This window comes from Gymnodraco acuticeps, unplaced genomic scaffold, assembly GCF_902827175.1.
Source record: "Gymnodraco acuticeps unplaced genomic scaffold, fGymAcu1.1, whole genome shotgun sequence".
In the NCBI taxonomy this organism is placed as follows: domain Eukaryota; kingdom Metazoa; phylum Chordata; class Actinopteri; order Perciformes; family Bathydraconidae; genus Gymnodraco; species Gymnodraco acuticeps.
Window position 1 is genome coordinate 5,264,737 of NW_022991216.1, and position 24,252 is coordinate 5,288,988.

Below are 24,252 nucleotides of genomic sequence, written 5' to 3' on the forward strand. Positions count from 1 at the left end.
TAGTTATCGAAAAATCTTAATTTATTGTGCAACAACAATATTATAGTTCCAGTGAAGTTCATGTCTTGTTGAAAACTGCATGGCAAAAGTAAGCAGTGCACAAGATTCCATGCACAAGCATCGATCGAGAAACAACAAAGAATGTGTGTGTGTGTGTGTGTGTGTGTGTGTGTGTGTGTGTGTGTACTGAAAGTGTGCTGGTTTGGATTTTACAATGAGCTCCAATACAGAGCGTCCAGTCCTGTAACAAATATGAAACATAAAGCAAGGAAAGTGTCAAGTAGTAATGGAAAGTAAACAAAGAAAAAAGGCGATTTTGATTCAAGTAAACAAATAATTTTTTCAAGTTTCATACATTTGGCCCAAAGCAAATAGAAAAAAACGACTCTTAAAAGAAATAAACATGTTAAAAATGTACGAAAACATAAAACAAACACCTTCGACGTCAGAAATGTTCATTGACACATTAATTAAAATGGCAGTCATATTTCCCGAGTGGATGAATGTCTCTGCTGGAAAGTCCTTTTTGATTATTCATTCACATGGCAGATTTAAAAATCTACACCTGAATATGGCAAGTAAAACATATCATATTAATATTTCTGTGACTAAAAAAGTAAACGACTTTACAAATCTGTGCATTTCTAAAAATATACTCCAAAAATGGAAATATCTTTCAGACATATAAAAATATCCCAGAGATATACGTATAAAAAGATGGTGTGGAGTCTTTGTACAGATGGTTTTATGGCACAGGCAGACAATCAGTGCAGTGTATGAAAGTTGTAGCTTCTACACTGTGGTGAGAAAAGACAAACTTTGCTATATGTTGGCAGAGGAGCGGAGGACGTGGAATCTCTTCAGAGTCATGCGGAGAGATCCCAGCTGTCGATTCAGCCTCTCCAGACGGTTCTCTAAGGCCACCTGGGGAGGAGAAAGAGAAGAAAATTAACTACTTGGATGATTGGTTATTAGTTTCATTTATTTATGAAGCAAAAATGTAATACATGATCTGGTTTCTGTTCTTCAAACAGAAAGATTAGCAGCTTTTTAGCCATGATAGCAATCTGTTTGTCAGTCCACCACTTTGGTTAAAATATCTCTACAACTTTTGAAGGGATTGCCATAAAAATGTGCTCATACATTTATGGAGTTCAGAGGATGAATGCTAATTATTTTGGTGATTCCCTGACTTTTCACTAACCCCATGAATTAAGAATGAAAACAAAGCCCTTGAATGGCAAAAATCCACAAGAGATTTTCACAGTCGTTTCATGATGGGAAACTCACTCGATCATTTAGAAAATATATAAACAATAACTAATAATAAGATTTTGGATCAATCATTGTGTTTGTATATACTGAACTAATCGTTACAGGTTTGTACTGGGGGAACATTTTATAAAAAATGAAGTAATTTATTCAATACTCGTTTGGTGTATAAAATGTAAAAAGGGAAATACATTTGAAAAATGCTCATTATAATATCCTAGAGCTCAATGTGACCTCTAAGTGTTTATTTAAAACCCCAAAATATCAAATAATACAATTATATCAAACTAAGAAAAGCAGTCTTCCTCACATTTGAGAAACTTGACAATCAACAATTGGTTAAAAAAAAAAGTTATCCACTTAGTCTTTAGCTCTCACTTTAAAAAAAACTAAAGTGTTTGAACATGATCAATATATCTGCGTCTCACCTCATCTAACCGGGTCTGTAGAGTCACTCTCCCTCCGGCTCCAGGCATCCGACTCAAAGCTGCCTCAACCTGCACAACACACACAAGTTAGCATTTAGTACCACAAATAATCATATTGATGAAACAACCGGGAAAATGACATGTGCTGAATGCTTTCACGTTCACCACATTTGGTGGTGTGTGTGTGTATGTGTGTGTGTGTGTGTGTGTGTGTGTGTGTGTGTGTGTGTGTGTGTGTGTGTGTGTGTGTGTGTGTGTGTGTGTGTGTGTGTGTGTGTGTGTGTCCAGATGTCCCTTAGGACTAGGACAGAGGAAGGGGGGGACATCAACTTTCTAAAAATAGAAGTCATTTAGGAGTGGTGTAAAAACAATGAAGTCTGTGTTACATAAGAGGTCAGCTGAGGATTAGAGTTGCACTGTTAAGGCCTGTGTGTCAGAGATAAAAAGCTCTTTAAACTGAACTTCACTGCGGACGTGAGTAAATGTCCTTTGCGGAAATATGTGATGTAAATGGAACATTTCAAATTCTGTTTTATGAACTGAGCTTTGTTTGGAAAACTCATTACCAAATCTTCTAACTGCTGGAGACAGTGTGGTTCTCCCAGAACATTCTTTATATTTTGCTTTTGACCATTATTAATTCCTTTCTAGCAGGATGTTCATAACGTTTTGCAACAAGTACCTCAGTTAGACATTATATTGAACTGTCTAACTGAGGTACCTGCCATTGGAAAATCATTGGTTTGATTTTATTAATGATATTTTTAAGAAATAAAAACGTATATCAAGTAGACTGCAACAGGAAAAGAGTTTGAAAAGATAGGAAAGTTTAAATGTTAAAATGTTTTTACCTTTTAGTTTGTAAAATGATTTAACATTCAGGTTGATGCATTTAAGTTTGGTTTTCTTTGATCTTGTTATTAGTCCTTATTTTTTTACCTGGTACATGTATTTGATCACTTTCTGCTATCGTTTTGTTCAACACAATGCCTCACATTAAGCCTAACATTTGATACTTTATATGAGAATGATTACGTAACCCTGGTGGACGAGTGGCTCAACACTGTGTGTGATGATCTGTGAGTCAGCTCCTCTCACAGAGATATAAAAAGCCCTCACCTGCAGTTTCTCCTGCGTCAGCTCATCCAACAGTTTCTCGGCCTCAGTCAGCGAGTGGAATCTGTCCAGGAGAAACGGAGGCGAGTCCTCGCAGGAGTCCTGCAGCTCGGAGACACCAGAGACCCCCGGCCCCTCCCAGCCCAGCTGGGGGTTTCCCTCCAGAGGGTTAACACTGCCCGAGCACTGCTGCAGGTCTGAGGGAGAGGAGCAGAGTGTCATGTGATCCTCCATGTGTGAGCAAATATTTACTTTATTTGTATCCACCACATTTATGTCAATAAGGGAAGCACACTGTAGAAAACACCTTAAAGTTTATATTGTGTATATTTGGGTTTTGCACTTTATTGATCAAATGTATTGTTTCCCATTTAGTTTTGTGCACTCTGACCTACTTTGTCCTGCAACAGCAAACCATTTTCCTTAAGATAGAAATTGTTATATCTCATTATAAACATAACGTTTTTCACAAAAACTGAAAATGTATACACTCCTTAAGTAAATTAGATCAATTCCAAAAGACTGGATAAACGTTTAAAAGTTGCTCAAATACTTGTTTTGACAGAAATACAAAAATATTAGCATAAAGAAATCGGGCCAACCATAAGAATTTAATTTCTATAACACATTTACTTTTAAAACCACTAGAGCTTGACTAAATTACCATCTTCTCTGTCTGCTGAGGAAAACTGGAGTCTCTTCCTGGGACTGCCGTTGTGGAATGAATCACGCCTCTGGTCAACTTCATCATCAGTCCTGTAGACAAAATTAGATTGTTTTCAAAAATTGATTTTCTGCAGTGTAATGTAGATAAAAGTGGTCAAGAATTTACAGTTATGTCTCTGTAACACTAAGCTGTTTATGGTTCATGCTTAGACTGCATTTTAATAAGCAAGGAATGATTTGGCCTACTTTGGGTTTTTTGTAAGCAAGATGTCTTATGTCTTACATTTTAGAAAGCAGTGTTGCACATTGTCTGATACAAGGGTGGTCATCACTCTCCTGTTGTATTTTAAGCATTAACACAATTTCACGACAGCAAATGTAGAGGGAATTAATAAATGTGCAAAATGTTCTCTACAATCCATCCAACATTTTGAGATATTATAGCAGTTTTCACTTTGCTTCGATCGCCTAATCTAACTTGCAGAACTAATAACATGTTGTGTGTTAATCACCTTTTGTGCATGTGTGCCTCTCTTGGCATCAGGTGACCAAAAGCAGTGGAGTAGTTCTCAGAGGGGCAGCGTTTGGGACTGGACTTTGCAGACCTGGGCATCAGTAAAGTTCCTCTCTTGGCTGGATGGAAAAAAGAAGAGCATGGCATTAGTTAAAACAATAACTAACCAATACAACATTGAATGAAAAATACATTCACCAGGGGGTTTCAGCAGTTTGAAATGTTTACATTAAAAAGCCTCAAAGTCCAAGTCTAAATGACTTGTACACATGTGTATGTATGCTTGGAAGAAAACAAAAAAGGTCCTCAAAACAACTCTAAAAGAGTTCCAGAATACATTGAAACCTGAGCCTGATGTTGTGTACCGGTAAATAAGATAATTGTTGATAATATGTGTATGAAGAGCCTGTGAGGACATACTGGGGGTAGTTGTTGGTTTGTTTCGATGTTCTGGAGGCAGTGAGGAGGATCTGTGGCCGTCTGGAGACAGACTCCTCTGAGCTCTCAGGAGAGCTGCAGCTCTTTTCTTTGCTACCCCTCCTCCTCTTCCTCTTCCTCCTCCTCCTCCTCTGGGCTCAGCTATGGCTGCTCCTCCAGATTTCCCCCCCTCCCTCTCGGTCTGCAGCACCTCTTTGTGTCTCCGCTCCACAAACCCCACAGTGGTCCTCTGATTGCCGACCCCTGCAGAGAGAAACATCATTTGGTGAGGTTAAAAAAGGTATTTTTTTACATGCCTAGAATGGCCTTTATCTCTCGGAGGAAATAAAAGCACAAATAACAAAAACAAACAAATAAAACTTGCAAAATACATAAGGCCCACAAGAGGCTATCAGTTTCTTTTCTTATGTGATCATTAAATTAAATAATGTTTGTTTTGTTTGTTAGTCCTTAATCAATTTTGAAGGCATCCCTTCGGGGGTTAGGATAAGGTTAATTATTCACTCTTTTCTGACATGTGATGCACATATTCTGACACCCCAGGATTAATTGATGTTTCTTCTTATCCTTTATTACTTATTTTTATACAAGTTTCTATTCGGATGGTTCAGCCATAATTCCGTTAAGAGCAGTGTCTTCTTAAAGGTAAAAAAAAAGGTTCTAGTTTATATTAAGAAACATGTCAGGCTTTGCTGTGATTGACCACTAGAATGTGTCTTGATTCGGTGGCAGCCACTTAATTGCACAATCATGCTACATACTGTACTACAGTATAAAACTGATTGCAGCCATTGTTCCCTTCTTCTCCTGCTGCAGGGAGAAGCCAGACACCTATCATAAATGCAACGTTATGTATGGAAGGAATATTGCTGTTATGCCCCAAGTGTAATGAGACCTCATTAATACATGTTTAAATTAGAAGTTGGACATGGCGTTTTATTTGGAGCATTTATCAGGGCTTATGAGTGAGGCATACTGTAGGGGGTGGGGCTGTTCTTACAGGGGGCCCGGCTCTCTGTGGCTCTGGTCTCCTCCAGCTCTATCAGGGCCCTCATCATGGGCGTCAGGGCAGAGGACCCCTCCCTGGGGCCGGACTCCCGCTGACTCTGCTCCTGCTGCTTGTGCTGCTGCTGCAGAGACTGCTCACACTCCGGGGGGGACGCACACCTGCAGGACAAAAAAGAGTTGAATCCAGAGGTGGACAAAGTATCTTTACTTAAAGAGCCTGTGACACGAGTTTCCCCCATCATCCAAACCCATCAATTTGAGTAAATATTGTCCCCTTGAAAACCGTTACTGAACTGATTTTGGATATTTGTACTTTGATAACCATTAATCTGCCCTTCAATGTTGACCATTTCCTGGATCTGCTCGGGGATTCTTCAAGTCCCGCCAAATTACGTGTGACGTCATTGCGGGCACAGCGCTCCAGCTGCACCGTTCAGGATCCCAGCATCTGCATGTAAACGCACGATGGCGCACACAGCAGCAAGCGATGACAGCGATGACAGTTTCATTTTGAACCTGTCTGAGAGCTCATATGAGGCTGAAGGATCGGTTTATGTTGTATCTGTTAGAAGTTTAGGAATTAGGTGCGTCAATATGGGCGATCATACGGTCATGTAGCCAGTGGTGGAATGGGACTAAAAATCATCCCGGGACTCTCAACCGGCCCACTTCGGTACCGCTAGTAAATTGCCAACGGGGGGAGTGGGGGGATGTCAGGGGCGGCGGGTGCTGTAGGTAGTAAATATAAATATGTAAATATTTGTGTCACTGCATCCTGGTAAAATACAAATATAATGCAATGTCTGTGTCTTTGACATTAGCGCTGCTAGCCACCTGTACTACGAAGCCAGTTCAACAGACCCTGGATATGTTTGAGTAACAAACTAACAACAACAAACTAACAAACGAGATCTCGCTAAGCGGTCCTACGACGCTGGTTATCAACTCGGTAAATCAAGCCAGGGTTTCTCTCACCAGCTGAGAGCGCGTTCACGTCTAACCCCCTAATCGCACCAGGAGCGTCTGCGCTGCGGCCGCGCCGCGCTGCGACCTCCTCCTGCGACCTCCTCCTGCGTCCTAACCCACCAGGCGCGTTTCAAAACGTTGCGGAAGCGGAGCGTCTTGTGTGCAGCCTCGCAGTTGTTGGATGAACATTCCACTTCCTGCCTGCGCCGCGCTGCGCCGCGTCAAAAATAGGATTCATCCTATATTTTAGAAATTCCTTGCGGCGAGGAGCTTCTGGGACGCTTCGAGCTGCGGCGCAGCGCGGCGCAGCATGTCTGGTGGAATAGCACCCATTGACTAGAGTGGCCGCGATCGCTAAAAACGCCGCAGCGCAACGCAGCGCAGACGCTCCTGGTGGGATTAGGGGGTTAGACACGAGTGGATCTGACTTTAAATTACATTTGACTCGAGTGTTTCGTCAACATAATATGTTGCTTAAAATAATACTTCTGCATACAGTATGTGACACTGTAAGTGTTGCACGGCCAGAAACGGCTGGAGAAGCTGACTCAGATAAGGAAAGATATGATATATTATGATATTATATGATCGATGATCTGATTGATGATGTAATATGAATGATAAGTGCGACACGTCGGCGTCTTCTCTGCATAGGCCTACGGCAGTTTAAACTGTATTTCCTTTATCCTGTAATATGACTTGAGAGATTTAAACTCCGCACACTGAGTTGATCTCTTTTCTATAGACGCCGGAGGCGGGCAGCGTCAGGTAAAACAAGTTATTTAGCCTTCCCAAACCTGAGCCTCACGCGCCGCCTATGGGGGATGTGCTAGTGACTTATCCGACCGGCCCACTTCGGTACCGGCCCATCGGGATTCGTCCCGATGGCCAGTCCGCCACTGCACCCAGCCCACGTAAACTGTCAACGGGGGGAGCCTCGCTGCGGGGAAACGGTGGACCTAGTGTCCCGATCGGAGTGGGAATAATAATAATAATAATAATAATAATAATAATAATAATAATCCGTGCATTTTATCCATTAATTTCCCCAACATTGTGGTAAAAAAACACACGTTTAATCCATGTTGGTGTACTACAACTACAAAAAGCATCGGTTTGTTTTCTCATCAGGAAATGCAGAAACAAACAATTTTTAATCATCATTCTCCCGATCATTTAATCTATCATATGTTCGCAGAATTGACATGAAAGCACTAATACATGTAGTTTCATCCACTTGAGTTTACAACTACAAAAATAATCGATTTGTTTTTATATCACATCCGACGGGAGGAAATTCAGTAGCTCTCACTACCGATTTTTAATCCTAATGTAATCATCATCTTCACCACGATCATTTATGTTTATGTTCGCCAAATTGACATGAAAGCACTGACAGATATGAATATACTGTAGTCAACTTCATTAAAACGTTATTAACGTGCCTAAACTCAGTAATTCACCATTTCTACGCATGACAACACACTTTGTCCGTGTTTGGCTCTCTCGCCGCACAGTGAAGCGCTCCCGCATTGACGTCACTTCCGGCTTCCCCCAAAAACTTCAAAATGAGTCGAAGGAATTTCCCCACGATGTTCGAAATTATTGATATTTAACGGAACGGTATCGCTTTTTCTTTTTTAAACTGATGGTTCGAGATTACTAGTAGCCCAATATTTCATTGCACAACAGTTGTTGGGATGCTGTCACAGGCTCTTTAAGTAGAAGCAGTAAGTAATACAACAGTGTAGAAATACTCTGTTCAAAGTCAAAGTTGTGCCTCCAAAATGTTACCATGGTTAAAGTATTTAAGTAATAGCACCAAATACAAAGTATTAGTACTTATTCCCGCCCAAGGGCCCCCCAGAACAATATTCAGTATATTATATTATTGGATTAAAATGATGCATTGATGATCATCACTTTAATGTTGCAGAGGGTAAAAGTGGAGCTAAAGCACCAAATGGTCAATAAAGTTGATCCTTTCAATTCATGATACATTTGTGCTGATTATATTTGTAATATTAGTCTTAATAAGAAATAAATGAAGTGGAGTAAAAAGTGGGATAGAAAAGGGGGGTGGAAGTATAAAAGCAGGAAATGGAAATACCTTATTACGAACATCCTCCAAGTACCTCCAAATTGTACTTAAGTGCAGTTCTTGAGTAACGATGCTTAGCTAATGTCCACCACTGCTTAAATGTAGGAACCATGTTTAATAACTTTGGTAGAAAAAACGCTAATACAATAAAAACCTACCTCCAGCTCCCCCCAACTGAAGAGCTCTCCACAGAGCTTCCAGTTCCCGATGATGGATCATTAAATGGATAATGTGACTTCTTGTGGATACTGGATTGGTTGTTTTGAAGGAATGGAGATTTCCTGCCGCTGTTCGGCTGTTCAGAAGGGGATTTCCTGCGCGTGACATCTGGTTCTGCCTTGCCTTTACTCGGGGACATCAGCAGGTCAGGATGGTGGAGGAGACTGTGGAAATGTAGAGGAAATTCAAATACAGGCACATACAGCTCAAATGTATCCGTTTTTTCCTTCTTTCTTTCAGTTTGTATTCGGCAAATAGCCGTATTAGTTCTTGTTAAAAGGAAAGAAGGTCAGTAGAACTAGTTCCCCTCTAAGCTGTCTGTGCTTAATGAACACCAGTGGGAGAATAGGAGACAAATACATCTAACTATAGCCTACATACTGTAAAAGGTGTTGTTACTAGTATTGACCACTCCAGTATCCAACCGGACACCACTGACATTTGCAGCAACATTTACATGTCGTTAAATATGCAGCAGCTGATTTATTAACATGTGTTTTGTTCAATTGCAGGCTCTTGTATTGTGTAGCATCCCAGATGAATTATAATCTAAAAGCACACATTTCTCCCTTTAGGTTCCTGCAGTATTTGTGTTATAGGCTGATATATAATCAGCCTATAACACCCACTGTAGTAATGCAACAAAAGAGATTGTCAGTACGTGCTTACCCAGCACCAGAAGGTTGTGTGTTATTGTGGGAAGAGTATCGAGCTCTGGCCTGGTTCTCGTGCTCCAGCTGCTTCACCTGAGACTCCAGTTTAGAGATGACTCTGAGGGGGACAAGCGGAGATAAGACATGGTCACAAGAATTGAAGATGCAGAAAATTGGAAGACTTTCTCTAGACTACTTTTTAAAAGGGTATGCTAAAAAAATCTAACATCTATTATCAATAATGACATTTTATTTTTGAAACAAATTAAAGATAATTGAAGTGTAGTAACAAATGCATTTTTCAGGTATAAATAATTCATGGTGTTAAAGCATCCGGAGGTATTCTTTCTTGTGTCAATTAGACTCTCAAAAAAGTATTTCTCCCTTTGCACAGAGGTAATAGGACCAAAAGCCGACCTTTATCCACACTTTGTCTCCTCTGGGTTATCATACGTTCTCTCTGCTGTCATGATCCGGCTCTAATTTGCGTCTCCTGTGAGAGTCTGACAGGCCTTGCTAACAATCTTCTCCTGCAGCATTTGGCGCTCCATTATGAGACTCCATCAGACCCTGAAGCTGGAAATGTTCTCGCATATCTTACTGGTTATTCCATTTTGAGCGCCTAATATCGACTTTGCTTTTTGACTGAAATGCCTGGAAGGATCTTCAGGTCACAAGCCAATTGTATGCGTCTTTTCTGGGATATATCTTGGGATATATCTTGTCTCTAGAGTTGGCTAAATGTAAGAAGTTCTCATTAAAATGCTGTGCTGGTGACACATGTCTTTTGCATTTTATCTTAGATTTCTCTCGCATCCTTGGTACATTTGAAATATATCTTAATTTTCCAGATTTACTCCCTCTTGTTAAAAGACCACATACATATCTCCATTTTTTTTCTTGCCTTTTCCCTCCAGGTTATTACTTTCAGTATTTAAGCCCTCCTATGACACCCGTATTGATGTTCTGCGAGCTGTAGCTTGCTATCTGTCCCTGAATCGACTTGACACACTTCATCGATGCAGAGTCCATGGCGCTGCCTCTATTGGTGCCAATTTGCAGGCAGAGCTGAAACTGCGATGGAAAGTTGCTGCGTAGTGTCAGCCGATGCTATTATCTACTTTCGACAGCACAGAGACCATCATTAGACTTTATTGATTCATTCTCTCGATCGCCCGGCTGTCTAAAAACCTCCACTGCAGCTCTTTTACAAAACTGCTGGAGCCAGCGAATGACAACGTAATAGACCTGAAACTAATAGCCATACTACAGCTGCCAAGAGATCGCTCTACATGAAGCTCTTTGTTTGTGTCTGTGTTGTTTGTTTCTGTTTTTAACATTATTCAAAAACATCACTACATCTGCTCAAGACAAGATGTGTATTATACATTTGGGTAAGTCTTCAATCAGCAATAAAGAGAGCAACTTTATTTTCCAACTAGTCCTTTAAGGTCGTGAGCTTCAGAAAGCTACTACTAAAGTGATACAGTATTGTGAAGTAGTGTAGTGAGGTATTAAAAGCAATGGAAATAAATCTTTATTCTATTTTATGCTATATTTCAAAAAAGGTTCTTACCAACTCTGACTTCTAGTTCTTGTTATTAGGAACCACATTTGAATAGTAGGAGGCTCAATAAATGAAGGGTCTGTTGGTAAAAAAAATATATATTCTTCTAATATCAGAGTAGCATATGATAACAAAGGCCCAACTGTAGCTGTGTACGTAACAGGATGTATGATTACCTAGAAGAAGAACATGATATGATAGCTATGGGACAACGATTAACATGATGATTCAGCCCCTAGGGAGATAGACAAGCATGATCATTTCTGACGTGGGCCTTCGCTCACTGAACAAAACATTGAATACTGCTTTGAACCGGTATTCCTGCATCTTGTGACTGTGATACTCCCTCTCTTGTAAATCAGCATGTGAAGGACACTATTCGGGGAACTAGTTGTATCATATGCCTGTATGTGATGACAACTTCCATTCTTGCAAGGATAATAAAAACATGTTCCCTGATATCGAAGCTCAAGCTGGAGACGAGTGAGATTTTTCTAACATGGTCACAAATTGAAACTGTTGGCAAAGAGAGCATCTTGTGACCCTTAATTAATAGAGCAAACTGTTTTTCAACTCCTATCATTTGATCCCTAATACCAAGAGTTGGTCAAAACCAGAAATAATACAGACAACTTAACATTTTAAAAGGCATACAACATCTAAATCTAATTTCTTTATAAATGATCCACTCACCTCTTCAGGTCTGATATCTGATCGGTGGCATCGTCAAGTTTGTTCTCCGTTGCCACCAGGTTGCCCTGTAGAGATTGATTGTGATATTGTTTGTCACTGCTGAAATAATGCTTTCAATCAAGATCAAATGATCACAGAGAATGTATATCATCCGCTCCAGATTCATTACCTTCAGTCCCTCGTGCTCCTTCACCAGTGAGTCATATTGTCCAAGCAGCTGAGAGACCAAACAACAGAAACATAAAGAACATCAGTGAGAATACTGATTATTGTATATAATAAGGAGCAACTTTTTCTTGATGCAGGATCAACCTATTCCCTCCTGATATGTTACCTATTCTCAAGTCATTTGAAAGTACATCAACAACACTTTATTTATATTACAAATAAATCATTACAAATAGTGGCAAGGTTCCAGTGAAAAGACGAACTTCAGATGTTAGTGAACAATAGTATATCAATGATATTTGTCTCTTTCTCTCAGCTCAGACTCACATCCTGCAGCATGTTGGACTCCCTCTCCCTCCTCGCCTCCCTCTCCTCAGCCTCCCTCTCCCTCCTCGCCTCCCTCTCCTCAGCCTCCCTGCAGGTTTTCAGCAGCTTCTCCTCCAGCTGCCGTACGTGGCTCTTCAGACGGGCTGCAGAGGCGTCCTTCTCTTTGCCCGAGCGTTTGCTTTCTTCCATTCGCTGCTGCAAGGACTTCACGGTAGCAGCCGCGACAGCGTATCGCTCCGGCCATTCTGCCTGAAAACAGAAAGTCACATAGAAAATTAAGGAATGGGGTAATGGTTGGATTTTAGTTGAATGCATATGCTTAACATATCAATATTAGACATTGAGATAATTTGGCAGATATGTGTGTAACCAGACATAAAATGAAACTGTATTTGTGTCCAGGTTTTAATAGAGTGCTTAACTTAAGCTATTAATAATCCATCATCACTGAGCTGACTAGTAGATGACTTAATTAGGGTCCATGCCACTTTCCCCACTTGATTAATTACAGGTTGTTTGCATACTTCAGAGACTTGCGTTTAATGATTTAAAGAGCCGTTTGAGGCACAAATCATATACAAATGTAAGAAAAAAAACATGCAGGAAAGTTTATTTTGACAAGTAATCCGTTAATTCAGGTTGTGTTTAATGAGTACTACATAAATACAAATCTGACAGGTTTCCTTAATTTTTTAATTGTTCTTATGAATGTAAATAAATGCATTAATAGCTTTTAGATCCTAATGACACTGTAACTCTGTCAAGAAAACTGACCATGTGAAGTTGCTCTGGGTTTTAGTCATTTAAATAATAAATAATAAGATGTCCTTGCTGAAAGATAGTACCATTTTAAATGAGTTTTCTAATCCCTAAATAGATATCTGAGGATTATTACCAGCTTCTTCTCCAGCAGGCTGTTTGTTGCATCGAGTTCTTGAACTCGACTGGTGGCCTCGGCCAGAGCTTTCTCCAGGTGCCTGCATCTGTCGATAAACAGAAAATCACAATAGCACAGAGTTTAAAAATAAATGTGATGCTGGGGAAATGTGGGGCCCTTCATGTGTGTGTCTTGAAATCTAATAACCTTGATTATGAGTTATTTGCATCATAAAAATGAATCGGCACTAAGAACATTTAATATAAAATTGCATGTGGCATTTCTTCCTTTATATTCAACATGATTCAAATGTTACTTTCAGGAATGTTCATGAATGCATCATATCAAGTGAAATGAATCAATGCACACCTGTCTGCGAGGGCCTGGTTGCTCCTCTCTAAATCCTGGGGCAGATCTCTGAGTTTCAGTTTGTCTCGCAGGATTTGAATCTCAGACTCGTAATACGCCTTCAGATCAGCCACGTGTCGAGAGTGCTTCTCTCTCAGGTTCTGCCGCAGTCTGGGGAGAAAAAAAGAAAAGAGAAGAAGATGAATGAACCCGTTGAGAGTCGATAGCTTCATTTGGACTCAAGGACATGAGTAATTAGGATGCTAACTACTTCTTTTAATGAAAAAAAACATTTCTCAAGCCTTGCAGGTCCAGGGCCAGGCTAATGCTTTTTTCTTTTATGTCCTTTCTCAGAACAGGTTACTTTTTAACTTTGTAAATGTTTTTTGACAAGGGCTCAAGGAAGGTAGTTATTGGATATCAAGCATGTGAACATCCCAGAAGAGCAAGTGTTTGTCGACTCATTGATGATCAAATCCAGGGGGAAATGTATTACAAAGTATTTTATAATAATCATAATATATTATTGTTGAAGGAATATTTAGTGCAAACATTGCATAAAGTTACATTTTAAGGCTCTCCAAAATAGATAATTCCAGATTTGTTCTTTTATTTTATATCAGGATTGAAAAATGAGACTTAAAAAGACATCACCTTAACTTTGAGAAACGTGGGATGGACATGTATCCTTATTTAATAGACCAAACAATGAATCCAGAAGAATTATTAACAGCTTAAATAATCGTTATGAAACAATGGTTAGTTGCAGCTCTACATCCCAGTATGAACAAACACTGCAACCTGTTGTTGCAGCACTCACAGAGAAAGGACGACAGGATCCTCCAGTGATGAAGCTCTCTCCATGTGTGGAGGCCGCAGAGAAGCACCGGCGGCAGAACAAGGCTTCAGGGTGCTGGTGTGGGTGTTACTACCCTCCTCCTCGCTGGCTAATGGGGCGCTGGTCCTGCACTGCTGGCTGGATGTGTGTGAGCAGGGCTGGGTCAGATCCTGGGAGGGGAACAGGACGGCCTGGGAAACATTTCCCCACGGGTTCTGCTGATGAGAGGGGGAAGGCCCGGCAGCTGAAACACTGGAGGTGTCAGAGATGCAGTCTGTGTCTCCAGGGTTGGGACTGCCCACCACCATGCTGTCGGGGGTTACAGGGGTTCCTACTCTGGGGTACACGTGGGGCTGAGCGGCAAAGGAAGGGCTGCTGAAGTGAGAGGGCGAAGTGAAGCCAGACGTACGATCTGACTGCCGCTGGTTAGCAGCTGGGTCCAACACCTAAAGCAACAAAGTGTGGGTTAGTTAGAGACACAGTCAAGGAGTTTACTGATCACTGAAGCTGTGAGACGTACCTGTGGTGACGAAGGACTGGATGTTACAGAGCCTTCCCAGTCTGAACGTTTACCGTCTGTTCTTTGCTTGTTGTTATAGATCTCTTTGAGGGACAGACCAGGCTCCTGAGATGGGGTCAACAAGAAGAAATCAGATTTAGGGGGGAGGCATAGCAAACCAGCAGCTTGGTACTCAAAACCTTTACATATTGACCAAAATATAAAATTACGAAAAGGTATTGTACCTCTAATGTGTTTTTATACCTAGAAGAAAATCGTTATTTCATTGGTTTGCCAATCACCACCAGCGTTTTTCGTTAAATGCAACATATGATTGGCCCAATTTACTACTCATAACACGACCCTTAATCAGACATGCACGTGTGCCCTGGGGCCTCATTTATAAATGTTGCGTACGCTCAAAAGATGGCGTACGCCAGTTTCTAAGCAATCTTTGCGATTTATAAAAAACAAACTTGACGGGAAAATGTGCACCATGCACACTCTGACCCATCCGTACGCGGTACGCACAAAAACGGGAGAGACGAGAAACTGCAACACCGTTTGCAGAAGGAAGAATGGAGAATGGAGAGAAATATGTGGAAATAATACCATAAATAAAATGTTACCTCTCATTTATCATATGTGAAGAATTAATTTTCACAAATGGATTAAAGCCAATCTTAAAATGATTAAACAAACGCCTGTTTCCTCAGCGCACATAAAAACATAACTTGAGAAATAAATAAATACGGAAATGTTATTGATCACCCCTCGATTACATTCTCTTGTTAAGAAATGTATTCTCATAAATGATGCGGTAAACAGAAGGATAGAATTACTTTAAACTGACGCCGTTTTGCATTTCTATAGGTTGTATAGATACGAGCATGGTTTTATATACCATCATGTTTAATCATGTTTTATGCCGTTCGCCAATACTTGATAATTCGCTCGTAAAACACAGGAGGTATGGAAACTAAGAACACCACGTGTGGTCTATTGTACAGCTAATATAACACAACACATACGTTTTATTTCCTTTAACTGGTGGATATAGCGTTGCTGCGCACAGGCTGCAGTGGAGACGCTGCGCACAGATGATCGACAGCTGGAACACAAACCACCAAATACAAAAAATTATTCAGATCCAGTCTCCACCGGGGGGATTCCCCGATCATTTCTTAGAGTTTCTCATCAAGGGGGTGTCTCCTGTCCCCGGTACAAACACACTGCCTGAGGAAGGCTGTGTGTATTGTTTTTGTCATTAAACTTTTTCGGGCCACTTATTTATTTATTTTGGTGACGATCCGACCTCCATGCTGCTCCTCTAGTTCAAACTGCATCCACCAAACAATATGATTTATCTCGACCTCCTCAAAATAACCAAAATCTGACACGGTGTGAGACGTCTTTTTTAGCTGTTCTGTCGTCATTTCCTGCGATCTTCTTCATGCAGTCAGTCAAAATGAATATTAATACGGGGCGTTTCTTTGACTATTTATTGGCAAATATGGGCGTTATGTGAAGCCCGCAAAAGCTGCGCCGCATTTCGAGTTGATTGTGATTTATAAAGGGAAACCGGCGTAGGACGTGCGTGTGCAGTGTTTTATAAATCGGAATATTTTTGTGCGTATTTATTTGCTTTGTCCTACGTAAGCCACCTTCCCACGTGAATCATACGCAAAGCTTTATAATGAGGCCCCAGGTGAATATTACATTTTACTCACAAGACTAATGGAGGCCTCCTGCAGAAGGAGGTAAGCACCGCTGTCGAAGCTGTCGGGTAGAGGGTGATACAGTTCACTCTCATGCAAACGCCAATAAGTGAGCCCTGAGACAGAGGGAAGAAACAAGTCTGATTCAAGTATTTTTTTTTCTCATTTTTTGGCAGTGATGGCCATCTTAATATGGACCATTTTAAAAAGAGAAATCTAGTGTGATTCTACTTTTTCTTACTGTCTATGAATTACATAGCCACTATAAATGTATCAGCTAACAAGTTTTGTCTCTGTAGTAAAGCCTAATATAGCCTTCTGTTTATTCCACAAAAAGTATAGAGACTAGCTGTATTTATATCACTTTCAGAGAATTTTTTTTGCTGTTTTAAAAGATTTACATCTACAGTAAGAACTTAATGTATTTGGTGCTGAGAGCCACAGACCAAGTAATGAAGCCGAATTCATGGTTTACATTTTTTTCATGGGATTTGTTAACGATAAGAGAAACATGTTTGTGAATTTCTTCAGGAAACAATTAAAAAAAAGGGAATTCATATTATTACTCCAAATAAAGCCCTCAGTGGCACAACAGTGCCATCGTTCTGTCACTTGTGGTAATTACAACAAGGCTCCATCTTTAACACGTGTAATGTAATGTTATATCCTGTTTTGGTTCATTCTATCACATTCACACTGTCAGTGATTTTTTGACATGGGCCGAGCTTTGATGTTGTGTGTTTTGTCTGAGTCAGGGAATTGTTACCTGATGCCTCAGACAGCAGGCTGTCACTCCTCCTCAGGGGGAAAAAGCTGGACGACAGCCCAGACGATTGTTGCTGCTGAAACTGAGTAAAGATAAGTGGATTAGATTCGGCGGAGGGAAAGTAATCAGACCAGCTACAACAAACACTACAGATGCAGGGCAGGGATTTTGTATCTGGTTCCACTTGTGAGTTGTACCTGCTCCTGGAAGTCTGAGCTCTCCAGAGGGATTTGTTTGTGGGCTTCTCTGTGCGGCTGCTCCTGGTACTCAAAGATTTGGGATGAAGCTTGTTCTGCTTTGCTCTTCTTGGGCCTGAGTTTCTGCCTCTGGGCCCAGGAGGTCAAAGGCTGGCTGGTGCTGCCAATAGAAGAGGTTGTGTTTAGTATAGATATCATTTCTCAGTTTAAATGTTGCCTAAATCTAAACAGTGTTTATGTAGGTTCTATCAAGTTATATTTAGGACTTTTTAGTTATTTTTAATTCCAAAAGGAATGTTGTCACGCAGGCCAAAGTATGGGGATATAACAGACAACCCTTAAGGAAAATATGTGCAATATCTTGGTGTTGCGCATCATACAATATTCCTGGGTATAGGTTCCGGTGTATATTGATTTGTGTGCATGGGCGTCGCAGCCATTATATGAGGGTGGGACAAGTCCCCCCCACCTTTTAAAATGATTAGTTTAGACCCCCACACTTTTACCATGTGGAAAGTCCGTGCATCGGTCTATCCACTCGCCGCTCTTTGTAGAGCGCTGTGTCAGTGCTTCACTATCAAATCCATTCCACTTGTTTATTGAGAGAATGCCCAAATCAATGAAACTCCGTACCATGTTTTCACTGCTACTTTTCAGATCCTCAGAGTCGTACACATGTTGCGTAGCTGTGTCTTTAGTTGTCAAATTATGCGCGCCACAGTTTCCCCGCTGCGAGGCTCCGGCGCTAACAGTTCACGAGCGTGCTCCACTAGCACCCGGATATAAGGCACTGTTATGAAAGAGGTGGAGGGAGAGTCATCTCCTGTCAGACTGAGAGGCTGATAACTACAGCTCAGTGAGTTTAGATAGTTCACTTTAGTCTAAGTAGTGGGTCTCAAACGGTTTGGTAATCATTTATGTAAACAAGTATTTCCAAGGCACACTTTTAAATGATCATTATAAAAAACAAGAGAATAACAGGTATGAAATAATTCCAACTCATACTATAGGACAGTAACACAAAAATACAGGTTAAAAGGGCAGTGATTTAAAAATATGCATAAAGAAAAAGTAAATCTGTTTACAGTTCTGTTTCACATGGATGTTGTTGAGATGTATCCATCGATTTAGTTCCTAATTTTGCTCTCAAAGTGCAGCAGATTGAGGCTTTTAACTTCAATATATAAAAAAATCATCTTCCCGAGGAGCATGTCCCCGGACCCCCCTAGAGGAGGTGAGGTCCACCACCTGCCCACACCCCCTGTCAAATTGTCCCACCCACATTGAGGATGCTTCATACGCCCATGTTTGTGTGTGTGCTCCTGAATGTTGACTAGTTTGATCCTATATATACAGAGAGGTTGGGTTCTGCTTCATCACCTGCATTCTCTCCAATGACACAAATTAAAGGATATTAAAAGGCTTATGTTTTCTTATATTATCTTAATTAATTCAAAGTCCTTATATACAAGAAAGAATATAACTATGCATTTTTAAAGATGGTTCTTACAAAAAAAAACGTCCAACTAACATTATTGCTGATGTCGCGCTAGATACAAATATTTAAAACAACCATACAAAACCCTTAAAGGCCTTTTTTTGAAGAGACTGAATTGAATGCTTTTAAAGACTTTTCAGTGTCTGTAAATATGATGTCGTACGAAGTTGTGGTTAGTCTGTCCAAAGAAAACCTCAACTTACCCAGAGTTGGTCTGCTGGTAGAGTGGTGGATTAGTTTCATCCACTCCGAGAGCCATCACATGAGTAAAATCCTGCTGACCCCCAATCAAAGTAGTCTCTGTGTATTCTATAAAGTTAAGGGACGAATGATGCTTGTCCCTCCCTTGAACACCGTCCTCATCTTCCCCCGGAGACCCTGCAGGTTCCAGAGCTGTGTCCCATGCAGACAGAGTCCCGTACCCGCTGCTGAGCACTGTGGTCGCCCGCTCCCCCTCCTGGTTGGCGGTCTGTGATCTCTGGAGTGGAGGTGAGGGGGAGCTAAAAGTGGTAAGGGCTGGGGCTGCCAGGCTGTTATTGTCACTGGCCACATTTTTGGAGAATGTGCAGCCATTGGAGATGAGGGGGAAAATATAATCCTTTTTGTTTGGGGTAGTTTTGGTCATCGAAGTTAGAGAGAACTCTGTGTGTGGCTGGAGGCTGGCCTGGCGGTTCTGGAGCTGAACTAGAGCTTTGATTTCATCCTGAATCAACTGGGAAAAGAATATCATGGTTTACTGCATGAACAAACATTTTTACACCATGGTAAGTAACTAAGACTAACGCAGACCTACCTGTATTTGGCACTGGTATTGTTCTTGCTGAGCGAGTATTTGCTCTTGGTATTGCTTCTCAACCAGCTGAAACAGATGCAACCATCGGCCCTGTAGTAGAAAAAAAGAGAATGTAATGTCATGTAGAATCACTTCTCACAGCAGGACTATAACAGTTGTGACACACCCATACATTTGTTTTTGTAATCACTGTTTAAATCAATTAAATTGTTTTACATACAGTTACCTCATCGGGATGTTTGACCTTCACTGTGCAGAATGACGTATGAGCAGAGTTTGTTCACTGGGCTCATTTTATATATGAACTTAAGATGTGTACTAAAACGTATGGATTTTTTAAATGACGACAAGTTTAGAGGGAGATTTTCTCCAGTATGCAACTTACAAGAATACTTAGCATTCAACCAGAAGTGAAATGCAAAGTATTGAAAACATGAATGCACATACGTTTACTGAGAATGCATTTCACAGGGAAGTATGAGACATCTTGCAGTTCAAGTTTTGAAGTGAATTTGCATTTTCAAAGATTATGGATTTTCAATTAGGAAAGAAAAGCAGCAGACGCAATTTGAAGATCTTTAATGAGGTATAATAACTTCTTAAAATCTTATTTCCAAGTGTTTTCGTCTTAAAATATGTCTGGAGGGCATAATTTAACTGTTGTAATGATACAACATGTGTAGTGCACAGAGCCACAAGAGTCTGCAGGGACCATCTGGGTGTAGCCTGTATGTGTGAACATGTTCATGTATGCAGACCTGCAATGCAGAACCATGTGCCTGGCCTACTTCCTACCTAGTATATATAGAACATGGCAAATATATATTAGCTCAGCTGACAGATACATTTATTAAAACAGCAGTAACGATGTTAGTAAATCCATGTAAACCCAATGAGCAGAGCTGATCTGCATAAAACATAAAAGATGTGATTCTGAAACTAAACTATTCTGCATACAGCTTGCATGTACATCAAACAATAGCTCTCTAGAAATGTAGGAAAGAGCCTTTTAATTAAGAGAAAATAGTGGGGGTTTTTACCAGGTATGTCATCTAAAAGGCTGATGAACTATGCAGTGAAATGTCTTTATGTTGTAGCGCATCACAGTTGTCTCTTCACTGCAAATCACATCCGGTGTCTGAAAAGATCAGCTGCAGTGTGGTGCTGTGTCTTGCTTACTGTCAGGTGTGATCCACACAAAAAATAAAAGTGACAGCTCAGAAATTAGGCTGCCAGCTGCCAAATGCAGAGCACAAGAACAACTGCCACAGCAGCTAACCCCATCTTCTCTTTCAACATCATGAGTGTTCATGTTTACTCTCATTTCCACATTGTGCAATAATTATTTCCTTTCAGACTCTGTGGTATTTTCCTACCTCACAATCCTTCCAGATCTCAGGGTCGGTTTCTCCGCTGCTTTGGATCTCCTGCACCAAAGCCCTGAGGGTCTCAAGAGAGCTTGGGTTGATGAATGGGAGGCTCTTCCTCTGCTCAAATGCTTCCTCTGTGCTCAGACACAAACTCCTGCAATAGAGTTATATGATATGAAAATCAAATACTTTAGTTAAGTACTCAATAAATGTGCAAGAAAGATCTATATTATCGCATTACTAGAAAATTGCATTTGTCCTTAGATAAATGAGAGAGTATATTTAAATTCCCTGCTGCTAAAGACATATACTGGCCACTGTTTCATATTGTATCTCTGGACAAAGACAGAGAGACTTTGTTCCATATAGAGTGGCGAGGTCCCTCCCCTTCCGGGGACCTCCATGGGACCTTATTTTGGAAAAAGTATGTATTGAAGTCAATGGAGAGAGAAAACGTATCTTTCGATCCCGTTTGAATTGTGCCATGAATTACACATATGATGTTTGTCAATCTTAATAAAAAATGTCCATGTCAAAAAAGTCACAGTTTGTCGTAAAACTGTTGAAATATAAGACTATGAAAAATACGCAACTAGAAAGACTACAAATGCCAGAATCCCGTTCCCGCATGCTGGCTCTTACGGAACCGACTAACTCCCCTTGTGTGTATGTACAGCTCTCAACGTGCCCAGACTTGTAGTGATTTTCACCTCTTTTAATACTTTTCGCCTCATTCTGAAAGAAAGAAGTGAAATGTGCCAACGTGACGGCCGTCTTGGTGTGCGGTGCGAGACGGGAGATGTAGTTCATTGAGCGGTTTCACACAAAACAAAGTGTTACTTCACAGTTTTACGACACATTTTTTTTTTACTTGCAAAATTATCTTTTAAATTGACAAACATCATATGTGTCATTTGTGGCGCAATTCAAACGGGATCGAAAGATGATCTTTCTCTCTCCATTGACTTCAATACATACTTTTTCCGAAATAAGGTCCCATGGAGGTCCCCCGGAAAGGGAGGGACTTCTGCTCTCTATACAGTAAGATGTTTACAGTTACTGCACCTGATCTTGTTGCATGCTGGTGTGATGTCCATGTTCTCCACAGTGCCTCCTGTTGTTTGGGAGGTTGTGTGTCTGTCCTCTGAGACAGCCAGCCCAGAGGCTGATGTTCCCTCAGAGGACACCAAAGAGGTCTCACTCTCCTTACCCACATCCCCATCAGCACTGGCATGGCAATGGCTCAAAGCCCCCGAGGTGGACGCATCCTCAGAGATACTGTCATCTGTGGACATGTTTATGGGCCCATGCAGAGGGGGTCAGTCTGACAGCTGGAAACCAAGAGAGGGGGAAACAAGAAGCAGTCAGACATGTGATGTGGAAATCCACACACCTGTTTGCTTGCACTAAAATAAACACTTGTACACATCTATGGAGAACAGATCATTATACCACTATGGGGTAACTGGGTGTTAACGATCCATCACTTAAACTGTGTACTCTGTGCAATGATAATATTGTTGTATCTACTTGATTTTGATTGTTTGCAAAACAAAAACAAAGTAGCAATAACACAACACAAACAAACAAGCAAGATGTGCAGGTCACATTTAAATAAAAAAACCTAGAGGTTAACAGAAGGCACTGACATAACCTAAAAATGCATTATAAGCCAATACAAAAGTAGAATAATCAACAAAAGTAAACACACAAGCACACAGAGGATCAAAAGGAAAATATTATGTAATAATCTTATCTAATAGAACTGTAACAACAAGCAGCTGTTTAAAACCCAGCTATTATAGCTCATTATAAGAACTCTTTCCATGTCAAATGTCTAACTATACATCTGATGTCAACATTACATAATTAAACAAAACCTTAACAAAAATACACAAGATGTGTAAATGATTTACATTAGCATCTACGATTATTCTCTGTCTAGCATGAACTGTTATTCCTGTGTGACTAGCATCTTGTCTGGACTGGCCATGGTTAATTGAATTTAGCACCATCAACACTATAAACAAGACACAGACAGACAGCTATAATTAGCCATGCAGCAGCGGTTTAAACAATTAAACAATGCCAGCTACATTAGCTTCCTTAGCTACGGTGTCAACCAGCAAGCACCGATGTTGCAGCCCGTTAAAGTTGCCTGTCAACTCTGGGGGAGGTTGGGTGAGTTATCTAGCTAACATGCTAACTACAACTACCTAACACTGACAGGCAATTGGTTAGCTAGCTAGCTAGCTAAGTTGAGCTAAGTTGGTTTATTACAGGTTTGTAAGGAGAGCGTAGGCAAGCTGGACAGCGCCAGTAGCATTATAACAGACACAAAACGAAAAGCAAACATTCTTTTATAGAATAAATAATGGCGCAGATAGATAAAATAATAGTTGACGTTACCCGTTGACTTGTATCATCGTTTCATCCATATTTCTGTGAGTAGACCAGACAGCTAGCTGGTTGCTGGTTGGCTACTGCACTGCAGTGATCTGTGGCTGCTGTAACGTTCACAGCCTGCAACGCCATTGGTCAATCCGTAATCAAAATTACAGAGCCGTTATTGGTCGTTCCTCTCATTCTGTGTTTCTATTGGTTGTTAGGGGGGAAGACGTATACACATGTTGGGACAAAAGCTGACACAGAAGAAAAACTACTGTCACAGTTTCTATTGGTTTTTTTATTTATTTTTTGAGCTACTTCTACTTTAATAGTTCCATTTTATATACCACTACATGTCAGAGAAAAATATTCAACTTTTTGAACCATTATATTTATATTATGCGTGTAATTACCTATGGTAATTACTGGTAAGCTCACAGCTTTAGATTTTTTTTATAAACTAAATTGAATATCATTATTTTATACTAACTAAAATGAAATGATTTGATTTTGTAAGAAAACCTGTGGCCCTTCAATCTGAAACCTTGTGCACTTTTACTTTTAATGCCGGAATATTGGGTTCCATCACGCTAGTGTGTAATCCTGATTTCCACCACTATTATGTCCTACAGAAAGCCCTACAAAATGATATATACATATATATTGATAGTTGTTTTTTTTGGACCCCAGGCCTATCTGTCAACAGTTCACTCGTTAATATTTTTAACAAATGTGTCTTTACATTGTCAGTTTAAAAAAATAATGAAATGAACTGCTTTTATGTAGCGCTTTTATCCAAGTGTCCTATTAGTCGTACATTTACA

General features: G+C 40.4%; 1 protein-coding gene across 3 annotated transcripts; it reads right to left on the reverse strand.

The window, feature by feature from the left end:
• LOC117561384 (M-phase phosphoprotein 9) lies at nucleotides 1–23,574 on the reverse strand. 3 transcript variants are annotated; one of them, XM_034238715.1, is made up of 25 exons: nucleotides 23,450–23,574; nucleotides 22,106–22,371; nucleotides 21,047–21,194; nucleotides 19,671–19,760; nucleotides 19,081–19,589; nucleotides 17,380–17,539; nucleotides 17,183–17,264; nucleotides 16,429–16,532; nucleotides 14,720–14,824; nucleotides 14,182–14,645; nucleotides 13,383–13,532; nucleotides 13,032–13,119; nucleotides 12,221–12,385; nucleotides 12,137–12,187; nucleotides 11,811–11,858; nucleotides 11,642–11,706; nucleotides 9,398–9,499; nucleotides 8,668–8,892; nucleotides 5,435–5,601; nucleotides 4,417–4,677; nucleotides 3,995–4,115; nucleotides 3,481–3,572; nucleotides 2,820–3,013; nucleotides 1,701–1,769; nucleotides 1–924 (listed from the first exon to the last, which is right to left on the reverse strand). In XM_034238715.1, the coding sequence occupies exons 2-25, from the start codon at nucleotides 22,333–22,335 to the stop codon at nucleotides 823–825; spliced, it is 3,792 nt and encodes a 1,263-aa protein (XP_034094606.1). In that variant the 5' UTR covers nucleotides 22,336–22,371; nucleotides 23,450–23,574; the 3' UTR covers nucleotides 1–822. The 3 variants fall into 3 exon arrangements, with proteins under 3 accessions (XP_034094606.1, XP_034094605.1, XP_034094604.1); XM_034238714.1 differs by having other exon boundaries at nucleotides 5,411–5,601; XM_034238713.1 differs by having other exon boundaries at nucleotides 5,411–5,601; nucleotides 12,137–12,385.
• Nucleotides 23,575–24,252: the final 678 nt, after the last annotated feature.